Source organism: Camelina sativa, chromosome 18 (assembly GCF_000633955.1).
Source record: "Camelina sativa cultivar DH55 chromosome 18, Cs, whole genome shotgun sequence".
Lineage (NCBI taxonomy): Eukaryota > Viridiplantae > Streptophyta > Magnoliopsida > Brassicales > Brassicaceae > Camelina > Camelina sativa.
The window spans coordinates 12677566-12691337 of record NC_025702.1 but is presented as its reverse complement, the minus strand read 5'-3'; the positions used below and the strand labels follow the sequence as shown (position 1 = coordinate 12691337).

The window sequence follows — 13772 nt, the reverse complement described above, 5'->3', positions numbered from 1 at the left end:
TCAAATGTTTGTTGTCCCTTCTGTTTTCTTATCTACAAACATAAGAGAAGAAACTGTAAGGTAAAAGTGTAAAACGATCGATGGGTTCAACAACAACAAAGGATGGTGCTAGTTTAACAAACATATCTGTAGAGGAGCACTTTAGCATCTCCCAATCTACTTCTCGTGAACAGGTAATGTAGGTTTTAGAAAAAAAACGTAAGACTTTGATTTTTTATTTTCATTTTATCTCTTCTCATGTAACGCAATGAGGTATAGTACTATGCAGGCCAAACAGAACAAATATCAACGGCGGCTGAAGCACTTGTAGGGAGGTCGACAACATTAACAGAAGCTCTCAAAGCGGCGGCCATGAATGTAGGTCGCAAACCGGTAGAAACCACTGACGTGGCTGCCATAAAAGAGGTGGAAGCTAGGGCTATCGGTGGAGGGGATTTGGAAAGCGATGGTGGTGGTGTAACCGCTGTAGCAAGTAGAGCGGTAGCTCGTAACAAAAAACTAGTAAACGAAAATGAGAAGACAAATCTCCGCGACGTTATGGCCGAGATCGATGTGAGGGTAACGAGAGATAGAGAAGTGACGAGTGAAGATGCGGAAGCTGTGGTTCAGGCTGAGCTCACTCATTCTCCTTTCAATAGTATTATTCCTGGTGGTGTTGCTGAATCCGTCACTGCCGCTTATAAACTCAATTCCAGTCCATGCAACACTTCTCTTTGATATTAAATTGCAATTTATTTTAAAATCTGTAATATAAAAAGCCGAAGTCCCTAGTATCCAATTTTACCAAGATCAGCTTTTGATCCAATCCTATGTATATATACGCATTATATAAGCATTTGAAGCCTATCCGATTTTGTTGCATCAATAATCAGTAAAATCCAATCATTTTATGTTTTTATAACTTTTGACGACAAAAAAAAAAACTTTCCAAAACTAAAAGACAAACGTCAAAAACATGCAAGTTGTTAAAAACATATATATATATATATATATGGAACTGTTTAGGCTCTACGGGGTTGTTGAAGGTCCAAAAGTATATATACAGTATGTTCTCAGCAATACATCGAAAGGTCACTCTCGCTTAAGCAGCTAAATACGGGACACGTGAAGTGTTATAAGCCCACGTGTCAAATGAAGTTGTACGGACCCGTTGTTATTGCCACATACATCCCGTTTTCTTATTTAAACGAAAGCCAGATAAAAATGAAAGGTAATGCAGTCAAAGAAAGAAGTTCAAAGAACTCTAGAACGATGGGTTCATCTGAGGATGGTGGAAGTTTCACCAACATCTCTGTCGAGGAGCTCTATAGCGTCTCACATTCTAGTCCCGGTGGACAGGTATAGATAATGAAGTGTATTCAGACACTAAACGGTGAAGGTGTAAGTCTGTAAGATATTAGATTGGAAATTTTGTTTGTATTCGGCTATTACGAGTTTACGTTTACAATTTATTGTGTGTTTTAGTAACGTTTTCACGTTTTCATTTCTCTTGTTTTTTTGCATGTTGTGTAAATGATAAACAAAAAAACAAATGATGAGAACCTTTTTTCTTTTTTTGCGTATAGTGTTTGCGTTTGTACATTAATACATTTTAATAAGTATTTTATAAAAACACCCTCAAAATGATTACGAACATATAGTATTTTTTTAAAAATTTAAATTTTAATTGATTTTATCATGTTATAGCTAACGACGTTTAACACATAAACTGATGTGCAACCATTTGAAATAGTATGTAGGTCCAACAGAAGAAATATCCACGGCGGCTGAAGCACTTATTGGGAGGTCGGCGAAGTTAACGGAGGCTCTAAAAGCAGCGGCCATGAATGTTGGCCACAAACCAGTGGAAACCACCGACGTAGCTGCCATAAAAGAGGTGGAATCTAGAGCTGTCGGAGACAACATAGAACGTGATCGCGGTGGTGTAACAGCCGTGGCAAGTGAAGCGGTTGCTCGTAACGAAAAGATAGGTAAGAAGGACGAGAAGACAAATCTCAGCGACGTTATCGCGGAGATTGATGTGCAGGTAACGAGGGACAAATCAGTGACAAGTGAAGACGCAGAAGCAGTAGTTCAAGCTGAGCTTAATCATTCTCCTTCTAACCATATTATTCCTGGAGGCGTTGCTGAATCGGTCGCTGCAGCTTATAAACTCAATCGCAATCCATCTTTTTGATACTACTATTTCCAATATATATATCATATCATATAAAATGGTCTTGGTTTTTGTTGCATAAATAAATTACTAAAGAATAAGCTTAAACCATGTTCCATATTTATGTTTTTTTTTTTTTTTATATATGGCCGATATTTTCTAAATTTTATTAGAATTAAGATATTGTTTAATTTAAAAAATGTAAGTTCACTGATAATTTTATTTTTAAAATATATTACACAACCGAACATCTTCACAAATTGAATAGGAAGCTTATATACCCCAAATCCAACCATGGAGCCACATTTGTATAGTCTTGACGAGCGTCAAAAAAAGTGTAATAAGGTCATAGAAAAGAAAGAAAACAAAAATAGATACCATCAAAGCATAGTCAGATAGTCTATTGGTTGAGACATTACAAATTTGCAAGAGAAAACCTCTAATAATTTAATATTTCATCACTTTGCAAAATTAGGAGAGGTCTTTTCTCCCAGTCGGATTCCATATAAAAGTTGCAAAATTCTATGAAACCACAGACACAAAAATGGTTTTAGACGAAAATATTTACTGCGTGTCATATACTAAAAGGTTTTAACACCAAGCTCTTTGACAACAAACTGGAATTTTAGATGAAGAGGAAATAAAAGGCATACTTTATGTAACAAGTTCATTTTTACTTTCACACTTAGAAGTAATTATATTTAGAATCACTAAAGAAAAACGAGTATTGATAGTACTTTAGTATAGCATTTTATGTGTTTATGTTATGGTTGGTTTACGTCTATTTTTTATAGCGTTTCTAAAATGATAAGCGCTATGAATAATAAAATTTGGTTGTCCGCCCAAATTTTAATGAAAATTTGGTTGTCCGCCCAAATTTTAATGAAAATTTTCTCCAAACTTAAGTTGTCTACCCAAAAAAAAGTTAAAATTAGTTTTTTTTTAAAAAAAAAATTGACCTAAACACTTATAAGATGCAGACAAATACACAATCTTATCTCATTCTTTCAACACACAGTTTCTTCTACGAGAAAAATCCCAACACAGAGTCTCTTTATCTTCCCATTAATTCTTGTTCTCGTCCCTAGCACAACAATTCCGCTTCAGATCTCGGATTCACACACTCCAGCCATATCATCATCTGAATCTCCTCTGAGTCTTTCATCTCCAATTCCTCAGATCCGAATCCAGAAACATCGCTTCTTGGATTCTTCCTCCATCCCCGTCATCTTTGTCCGTGTTGCCTCCATGGCTCCATCATCTTTTCTTAGATCTGTTGTTGTTTCCACATCTTAGGCAGTGAGTTTGTCCCTAATTCTTCTTGGTGTTTGAGATTTTGATTTAGGGTTCACCAATAATCTGGAATTTTGGAGTAACGCGAAAGGAGAGTCTCCAAATTACGAGAGTGGACAGATCTTTCAAGACCACACAACCACATCACTCGCCACAGGTTCGTCGGATCTCCTCTCAACCACGCTAGCGATTCAAAGTTATCAAATCAAAATCATGGTTTCTAGATCTGTTTGGGGAGTGTTTCTATCTATAATCAATCTTGTTCATCTCAGTTTTGATTCTTAAGGGTTGGTTGATCAGTGATTGAATTGTGTTCTCATATTTGTTGTAGGTTTCGATAGGTTTTAATTTAAGTCATGTGTTTGTTTAATGGTTTTTTGAAATCTGTGAATTATCTTAGTTTTGTTGATTTCGTGTTTGGTTACTTATGCTTGAAATCGTGGAGAGTGAACAGCTTTTAAGAGTGGTTCTAGATTTGATTTGTTCATATATTATGAAAGGGTGTTGTGTTATGTGCGGCAGTCGACAGAGAAACTCTCCTCCCTTTTAATTCATTGTATATCTATGTACAGTGGATGTGTGTTTCCCTTTAAAACCTTTGAACTGCTATTTTGTTTCATCTTTTGAGAATTCTTGAGTTCTTATGTGCAAGATTGTTTTTTTCTTTGGTGGGTTTCTCAGATGAAATGTCAGCTATTGTGGTTGAGACTTGTAAAGCTGGTTATGTCAGAGTAACTACAAACTCCATAGTACGTCTTAGTAGTATATATTTTCCTTAGTCTCTTGTATCTTCAGACTCTTTAATTTTTAATGTGTTCATAAATTATTGGGGCAGTAGGTGGCTTAAAGGACTCAAGGCTCAACTCACCCGAGGTACTCAAAACATGCTCTCTAAAAGCATATCCCTTTGCTATATTATTTTCTATAAATTTAGATTATTAATGCTTCTTTGTTCTTCATGTGTTTGTGTTATTTTGTTGCAGGTTGAAGCTGATTACGTAATGACATCAAAAAAGTTTCAAGAGTGTGGAAAATTTACAAGTTTAAATACAAGAGTTGTTTGAATTTATTTTAATTATTTATTTTTACTTTGTAATATAGATATTTTGTATCCCTTTTTCATATAAATATAATAAAAAATTAACTTTTATAAACTTATGGCATGTTTCTCTTTTAATTTTTTAAATTATCCAAAACAAAAAAAAACCCAGAAAATTTTAATTACAATAAAATTTACTGTAACAATTATTAGCAAAGTACAATTGCTATTATTGAATATACGATTGCATAGAAAAATGCTATATTTGATGAAACACAATAGCATGTTGCAAAACACTATCTAATGTGTCAGACCTATTATCGCAGACGATGATAGAGCGTTTACTAAAACGTTATTATATTGTTCGATAGCGTTTTTCCGATGCTAACAATACACGATTTTCTTGTAGTGAATTTGAGAGAAGTATATATGTACGTGTTTTCTTTGTAAAACGGTTATATGAGAATATTTCTCGTCATCCATTGGCGTCATCGCCTTTAGTAGTTAGTATTCAAACAAATAGATAGAATAAATATGACCAGAAAAAGTTTGAGACAACGAGTGTGTAAACTAGTGAGAAGGTGGTTGGTTAAAACGCATGGTGCCTCGTTAATTACCTCCATCTAAACTATACATGGTGGATTTGTTAAGATGAAATTGTTTAGGATATTTTTAGCTAGCTAATCGGGTATATCCTTCATGGCTTCATTGAGGTTGAAATTGAGAGAACATACACACGTACGTTCTTAAATACAAAGGAGCAAAGTTTTTTTTTTAAAAAAGTCTAAATTCTATATAACCAAATCTAATAACTAAAAGGTAAACCAATATAAACCAGAGATTATACTCTGATAGATATTGGTAGGTAGGAAAGACAAGAGGAGATCATTTGATGGTTTCTCCAAGAGAGGTTGAATCTTGACCTTGTTTGAGAGAGTTGTAGATTCCTATTAGACCTATATAGAGTGGCTCAAAGACTGGCCTCGACAAAGCGGAGATTGTCGATGGGTCATGGCAGTTGTGATTTTGGAATCATCTCCGGATTGATTTTACGTAGGAGGATATATGCTTTTTCAAATAAAATGTGGCTTGATTAGGTGTCCGGAACCAGCAGCACGAGGTTGCCCTCTTCTTTTTTTCTTTGAACGATAATTATTATAATTACGCTTTCCATTAAACAAGAACAAATAAATTACATGAATAAACCAACCAACAAAAACAGAACAAAGCATGAGGACCAAAACCTACTTTTGACTTTCTACAAATCTCACGTCACAAACCATAGAAAAAGAAGAGTTGGAGAACACAAAATTAATTACTAGGAGAAAGCAAAACCATTGTGGATGACAACAAACAAAATGATCGGATCCATCACGTTTTAGTGAATGAAATAAGTCAACGCCAACGCCACCAACATTAGAACATACGCTATCCCCTGATCTATCGATGTTCCTGCCAAAACACACACACACACAAATCATAAAAACACAATATCAAAATCAATCTCTTGTTTACCAATCTAGCTAGTCTTTTTTTTTGGTTTTGGTATGAATGAAAGATATGTCCTATATATAATATTAATACCGTCGCTGGTGGGTGCGGGAGCTGGCGAAGAAGATTGAGCATGAGCAATCGGCAAAAGAATCACGGAGATGATTACGAAGACGGCGAGAATCTCCAAAGGAAATTTCAGGGACGCCATTCTTTTTCTTTATCTCCGGTGATTTATTCCGGCGAAGGAATCTTTTTTCTTGGTGGTTTCGTAATATCTCACCAGAAATAAAGAAAAAAAAAATGACCCGATTGATAGAAGAACAGAGCAACCTAAACGATTTGGTTAAATAGCCAAAACGACAAAACATGCCACAGAGAACGTGGGGTCAAGACAGCTTAAACTCTCTCTAATCACTCGTTGGTTTGGTGCGTTGTCATTTTATTAAAAATTTAGAGGATTAACGAGAGTAACGGTTAATTGTGTTCTGTGTCTAAGCTGTGTATGAGAAGGATTAGAAAAAAAAGATGAGTATCTTACAGCCTGTTTTTTTGATATACTTTACTGGTTTTGTAATTTTCCTTTTCATGGAAGATCATTGTATATTAGTCACTAATTTCAACTTGTGAGTTGTGATAATCCGGTTCAGAACTAAACCGAACTAAACATTCATTAAACATTAAACATTAAACATTAAACAATCCGGTTCTTGAATTCTTATTAAAAAAATGTATTCTATTTGTTATATATATAGCTTTATTATAGGTAACATAGTTGAAGGTTATACATGTCAATATCTGTACACCTTTGCTCACTTTGGAAGGCTAGAAATGCCCTCTCAATCGAAGGAACTATACATTATGCCAGGACACCAGGTACTTGGTGGAGCGTGCGTAGGCTCATCATGTTTTGGACTGTTAAAAAATTTGTAACAAAAAATTTATTCATTCAAACCTATGTTTCAGTCATCATCAGGACCCAAAAAGCACCATAATATAAACATGTTCACGGTGAGGCTTATTCCCCAAAGCTATTATTATGGAGATGGAGGACGAGCGAAGAAAGGATCATCTCTGTTGTTATATATCTTGAAGAGTTGTTTCCAGTATCGGCATGCAAATTTTTCGCAATCCTCAACGGCTTTATAGTCGAAAATTTCCAATTCTTCAACCGATTTCTTCAAATCATTCTTGGGATCCCCATCCGTCAGAAAACTCGCTATGTAAGTTCCCCTAAATCAAAATCATTCAAGAACGCAAAATCAAGTAAACAGTTTTAACAACAGATCAAGAAAAAGGGTTTGCTAGCTAGTTACTAACCTTGCAGCATCAAACTTGTTGAAACCGATACCATTGCAGATATGGCTTGAGCTACTCAACTTTTCATCATCTGTTTGAAGCCTATACATAACACAAACCGCTCTCATACAAAGCTCGGGATCTTTACCGAAATCCGCAAGCATATCTGCCTCGTACTCCCATTTCCGCTTCTCGGGTTTCTTCTCCCGCCTCAACATTGACATGACATCCGCATAACCGGTTTCTCCATCAGACTCCTCTTCTCCGGTTTCATGATCAGAGTTTTCACTGACACTCACTTGACTATCATCATCATCATCACAATCAGCAACAATAAACCCATCCAAACTTGCGGTTTCGCTCTCTGGCTCTTCTTCTGTCTCATCATCCTCGGCATTACCAATTGTTGGGATCCCCACAACTCTCTCTGGTGAATTTGAGATCTCTTCAGAAACTCTCTGTTTCCTCAGTCTTGAGGATACTCGACGACGCTGACCACTCAATCTCCTGGAACCACTCTCTCCTTTGGTCGGTGTATCTACCATCTCTTGGTCACTTGGTTTCAAGTTCTTGAGTACTGAAATAGGTATATTATCTTCATCATCAGTTTCTGAATCGCTGGCAATAACCCGTTTCCTCTTACGACCACAAGGAGTGCTTTTGTCAGCTTCACAAGATTCAACATCTTCATCTTCATAGTTCTCATCAATACTTCTCCCCTCTAAAGCATCCATAGCATCAAAAGATTCCTTCTCGCTTCTCTCCTCTGTTTCACCAGCATCATCTTCAAACGACAACATCTTATTTACTCGTCCCCGAGAAGACATGTTATCTCTGTCTCTCCCCAAGATATAGTAGTCTTTGACCGGTGTGGTCATATAAGGTGAGCCTACATAAAAACACAAACAAAATCAAAGCAATTATACCTAAGAAGCGACACACAAGCGGATATAAACTAAAAAAACTCAATCTATGATTCTTCTACTCACTAACGCCGACCAAAAGGCTGAAACATATGTTCTTCTCACCTGAACCTTGATGATAACCTAACCCTTCCCTATTCAGAGAATCTTTATCCACTTTACAAGATTCAGTATTATCCTTGATCCTAGCTAACTCCAATCCTAGCTTCACATTCTCATCCAATTCCAATTCTCCATATCTAAACCCACCAATCTCATCTAACTTTCGAACCGTCTCCACAAGTTTCTCAAACTTTGTCTTCCAACCCTTAGCTTCTTTCACAGCCACCTGTTTCTCAATCTCCAACGCTCCGTTCACCATCATCTGCTCAAGCAATGAACTCTCCTCAGATTCTTTAAGATTCCTCAACTCTTCTTCCACTACCAACTTCTCAGATTCCAATTCCTTAACCCTCAATTCAAGTGATTCACACTCTTTGTTCTGTTTCTGCAACTCTGTTTCTAACTCGGTGTACTTCTCTTCACTTTTCAAAACCCTTTCTTCTAACTCAAGACACCGACAATTTCGTTCCACCAACTTCACTTCTATAGACATCTTCTTTAAACTAGAATTAAAACCCTAGGATCAACAAACAAGTCTCCTAATATACAAAAACCAAAATATACAAAAGAATTACAAAAACCAAAATTACATACAAAAGAATCTTAAACCGTACCTCAAGTTTCAGAACTTGTTTCCAAACAAATCAACAAGTCTCGTCGAGAGAAAAATCAACTGATCGCAACATTCTTTATTCAAATCCTAATAAACACGAGAAGAGAAGAGTAGACTCATCGTAGAAAAAAAAAAAACTTTCTAATTGCCTTTTGAGTAACAGTTACAGAGTTGTTCACAAACACTAGTAAACACGACACGGTGTCACGTGCGGACGCGTGTTTTTAGATTTGCCAAGTCGACGATTGTGAATAGAAGTAGAACCGTCTAAGTGGGCTCGCTTATGGACCATAAGGCTTAGTTTTTTATTGGCCCATTAATGAGCCATTGGATGCTGCTGCTATATGTTTTTAATTTTCAGGTACGGAGAGTTTTATAAATGGGGAAACAAAGACAAAAGAGGTCCACATTTTTTAAGTCCGAACCAGACGACATTCTTGAAGCTTATTTACAAAGATTGATTATTCTTGCATTTGTTGTCTCCTTTGAAGTTAAAAATTGATTGCTCTTTTTTACCTTCTGGCTAGTTTCAGCATAAGTTTTCTTTTTTAATCTGACAAGAGTTTTGTTCGTACCTCGTCTGTTGCACCACTCGAGAGCAAAAAAAGTAACAAAAATTTACTTGTTTTGGTAACTGGAATAAGTCAAGTCAAGTCAACCCTCGTTAAATTCTCCATACCCATGATATTTAAATGGATCCAGTTTTTTTCATGATGATTGCATTGTTGGCTAGCTCAACACTAGTAATTTTTATTGAAATATGTATCGATGTTTGAAATGTTAGGCTAGTTGATACATGAAATTAACGAAGAATCATATGAGACTAAATAACAACTCGGTTATAAAGATAAAAAACAATCACAAATGGCCAAAATATGTTAGGTTAGTTGATAACACATGCATGAGATTTACAAAATTATCAATTTGAAGCATTGAAGTTTGAATTTTTTGCTGAAATTTGATCCTACCAGAAGAGTAACAAACAAATTGAAGATGCATGCACCACATCACAAAAAGGTGCATAACCATAACCATAACCATAACCATAACCACTCATTGCGGTTCTTCTAGTAGAAGATGGGGACATGGCATTCACTTGTGGGCTCTTCGAATCTAATTTGCAATAATCATAAGTCTTATTGGGTCCCCACATATTTCCGAGAAGCCATTTCTCTTCTTCAAAATCTAGCCGTCATTATTATTTCACCCCACAAATTATTTAATAGATTACAAAAACTTATTAGGAGTTATGATCGATCAATACGATTTTAACAAAACATCCATTTATGAAGGAAAGGTATTATTTCTTGCTCTTTAATTGGCCGTCACATAAAATAGTACGTTGTCTTTATGAAATGTTTTATATGTTGTATGTGGACTGTCTCATGTCATTAACAGTGTCTTACAATTTTAAACACTGGTCCAATTGATATAAATACAAATCTACTTGAAAATAAACTGTTTCACCCCGAGGAGGATCTCTTGCTTGATCTAAAACATGCATGGCATTTTGTATCATATACTAATATGATTATGGGTTTCTATGCAAAATAGTACATTTTTAAAACTTAATTGGATTTTTAGTACATTTACTATTTATAATTAGATAATTAGTTAGGTTTTACTATTCGTGTAATAAAAGAGTTGTGAGATAGATGAGAAAGTGGGGTAGAGTGTATTATTGTGAAATTACAAAAGGGTAGTTGGATCCGTACAACTCATTTAGTGTACGGAAATACAAAAATATAAATATTTTTAATTTATTCATATTTAATGTACTTTATATCAGCTGTACGGATGAAAATGTGTATATTAATATACATATGTATACTAAACTAGTTGTACACCTCAAATATATGTATTATTATTTACTTGTACACTTAATAAACTGTACGGATTGCATCTGTATATTTAATGATTGTACGGGTAAAAATTTGTGAACTTTATTTTACATAATAAAAACAAATCATCAAACAAAATGGATATCAAATAATAGATGCAAGAATATAGAATTTTATATACCTAAAATTTTTTAGAAAATAAATTTATTTTGATTAGTATTTTAATTATTAAATTCAAGGGGTCATGTAATAAAATAATAAAATATTTAATTTTAATGGCATAATTGTAAATAAAAAAAAAATTTGAGGGTTAGAAAGTAATGTAAATAGTAGTGAATAGTTGAAAGTGATTATTTTGCAAATTATAAATAGTGAATGTACTAAATTACAATTATGTTTAAAAAATGTACTAATTTTCCAAATATCTCTATGATTATTAGGTTTAGGTCCATTTGTTGCAAATGATTAATGAATGTTAGAATAGTTTTCAGATTTTATAATGTGGCTTATATGGGGAAGCCATCAGATAAATAGATGGTTGACTGAAATCTACAAGATGATTTTCTTTTGTTCCTTAACTTTCCTCTATATATATATATGGTTTACTTTCCGATTAAAAGCTCTAAACTTTTTTTTTTTTCAAAAAGAAAAAAGAAAACAGAAATCACAAAAAAAAGCTCTAAACCTATCCAACTACATTTGTGAAACTCAGTAATTTTTACTCTAAATCGGAAAAGAAAACAGTTATGAGCTAAGTTGTTTTTTAGGAAACTCATTTGTGTTACGAACACAATTATTACCTACGATATTTGTCTTACATAGATGATGAAACTCATAACTTGTAATCATGCAATAAAGCACAGTGCGATGAGAGAGTGAGAGAGTGAGAGAGTGAGAGTGAGAGAGAGAGAGAGAGAGAGAGGGAGAGAGAGAGAGAGAGAGAGTGAGTGCAATAAAGTGTGGCTCATGTATTTCGTGGTGAGAGTAAATGATATTTCAGATCTTTGTAGTGATTAAAGTTTGAGTCGGACCCATCTCATTCACCTCTTCAGCTACTTCTACAATTTTGTTTCTACTATAATCGATTTTATTTTTTACCCAAAAAAACAAATAGAAATAAAAATGTCATCATTCAAAATTCTTAGATTCTGCTTCTAGTACAAAACATTTGCCAATTTACGTATAAGTTCACATTTTACCGTTGATATGTGACAGATAGAGATATACACGCAGTTATATGCAACACCATATAGTCGTGTCCTAGTGACTGTCGAATTACAGAGAGACGAGAGACGTGTAGGGATGTTATACGTAGGTAGGGTGCAGGCAGAAATTAAGGAAATTAAATTTTTGTCATGCAAATGTAATAAAAGCGCGTATAGATAGAGACAAATATGTAGTATCAATAAATAAATAAAATTTTGAATTTTAAATGGAAAAAACTCAAAAAGGGAAAAGTTGGCGACGATGTTTATATCATTATATGTATCATGAATTTGAATTTCATTAAAAATGAAGCCTTTTTTCAAAGAAAGAAAAATTGTTAAAATGACAGGGTTGAAAGTGAACTACAAAATTTGCTAGCTAATTGGTTCAACTAAATATATTCGTGTCTAGATATCATTATTCATTTGCTTATATATCTTTAATTAAGATTCTTCATTATTACTTTTTCATAACTAAATGAATATATATATATATATATATATAGGATTCTACATTAATTTTATATTAATCTCTTGTGAGTCTTATCAACACGCGAAAGTTCTTGATGTATCGGGATGAGCCATGTTAGAATCCGCACTTGAATACAACACACAATTCTCTAACACAATCGAGCTTAGCTCATAAACTTTGAAACAAGTAAACGAACAAGAACGCAAGACACAGAATTGTTAACTCAGTTCAGTGCAATCGATGTTATTACACCTACGTCGGGGGCCGAATCAACCCGGGAAATTTACTATACGACGAGAAAAAAGGTACAACTCAAAGTGAGCTTTACAACAATGGTGAATCACCCTCTAACAACCTCTCTCTCCCTTGATACAAGAAGCTTATAGAGTAATGTGAATGATGAAAAAGATAAAACATAAGAAACGCAGAGTTTCAGTTATATTTGTAAAACCTCCACTGCAGTTAAAGACTCTACTTTGACCTTCTACTTTCTGGTTTAATCAGCAAATCCCAAACCAGAGATAACCACCAAATCAACTCCTTGATTTCGGTTTAGTACAAAACCATTATCAATCCATAATTGAATCAGAAACATAAACCTCAACACTCCACCTTGATTCAATTCCCTTTTCTCCATCCATGAACTTGAACTTACTTGGATTTAACCTTCAGCCGAGATGACACTTCACCTCACTTGATCAGCTTCAGAAAATCTAAAGCTTCCTCAAACTTCTTAACTGGACTACCTTTTGTAAGCATGTCCGCAAGATTCTTTGAGGTATGAATCTTCAGAACCTCAACCTCTCCAGACTCAACAATATCTCTGATGAAATTGGACCTAGTTGCAATATGCTTCGTTCTTTCATGGAAAGCGTTATTCTTTGACAGGCATATCGCAGACCGTGAGTCACACCAAACTGTGACCTTCTCTTGTTCATAACCCATGTCCTCCAGAAGCCACTTGAGCCATAAAGCTTCTTTAACCGCTTCTGTAATTGCAACATACTCAGCCTCTGTGCTTGACAAAGTCACAACTGACTGCAAACTTGACTTCCAGCTAACAGTATTCCCACCAACTGTGAAAACATAACCACTAGTAGACCTTTTTCGATCTAAGTCACCAGCATAGTGAGAGTCACTGAAACCTTGAACCTCTAGCTTGTTTCCTTTTGTGAAAACAATTCAAATCACCAGTGCCTATTAGGTACCTCAACAACCACTTCACTGCTTCCCAATGAATAATCCCAGGTTTCTTCATAAACCTATTCAACAAACCAATAGCTTGAGCTATGTCAGGTCTTATGCCCACCATTAAGTACATAATACTCCCTATGGCACT

General features: G+C 34.8%; 4 protein-coding genes and 1 long non-coding RNA gene across 8 annotated transcripts; 3 read left to right on the top strand and 2 right to left on the bottom strand.

The window, feature by feature from the left end:
• LOC104761338 (late embryogenesis abundant protein 50-like) lies at positions 61-846 on the top strand. Its single transcript, XM_010484414.2, has 2 exons — positions 61-173; positions 259-846. Exons 1-2 carry the CDS (start codon positions 81-83, stop codon positions 715-717), a joined length of 552 nt encoding a protein of 183 aa, XP_010482716.1. The 5' UTR covers positions 61-80; the 3' UTR covers positions 718-846.
• LOC104761337 (late embryogenesis abundant protein 49-like) lies at positions 1189-2301 on the top strand. Its single transcript, XM_010484413.2, has 2 exons — positions 1189-1338; positions 1733-2301. Exons 1-2 carry the CDS (start codon positions 1204-1206, stop codon positions 2174-2176), a joined length of 579 nt encoding a protein of 192 aa, XP_010482715.2. The 5' UTR covers positions 1189-1203; the 3' UTR covers positions 2177-2301.
• Positions 3175-4557, top strand: LOC104761336. Its single transcript, XR_763142.2, has 4 exons — positions 3175-3605; positions 4130-4197; positions 4287-4321; positions 4432-4557. It is a non-coding gene; the product is annotated as an uncharacterized LOC104761336 (long non-coding RNA).
• Positions 5646-6467, bottom strand: LOC109130550 (arabinogalactan peptide 22). The gene is made up of 2 exons (XM_019240226.1): positions 6072-6467; positions 5646-5939 (listed from the first exon to the last, which is right to left on the bottom strand). The coding sequence occupies exons 1-2, from the start codon at positions 6187-6189 to the stop codon at positions 5866-5868; spliced, it is 192 nt and encodes a 63-aa protein (XP_019095771.1). The 5' UTR covers positions 6190-6467; the 3' UTR covers positions 5646-5865.
• LOC104761334 lies at positions 6801-9084 on the bottom strand. 4 transcript variants are annotated; one of them, XM_010484410.2, is made up of 4 exons: positions 8917-9084; positions 8306-8819; positions 7299-8166; positions 6801-7211 (listed from the first exon to the last, which is right to left on the bottom strand). In XM_010484410.2, exons 2-4 carry the CDS (start codon positions 8793-8795, stop codon positions 7016-7018), a joined length of 1554 nt encoding a protein of 517 aa, XP_010482712.1. In that variant the 5' UTR covers positions 8796-8819; positions 8917-9084; the 3' UTR covers positions 6801-7015. The 4 variants fall into 4 exon arrangements, with proteins under 4 accessions (XP_010482712.1, XP_010482710.1, XP_010482714.1 ...); XM_010484408.2 differs by having other exon boundaries at positions 8306-8805; XM_010484411.2 differs by having other exon boundaries at positions 7075-7197; positions 8306-8805.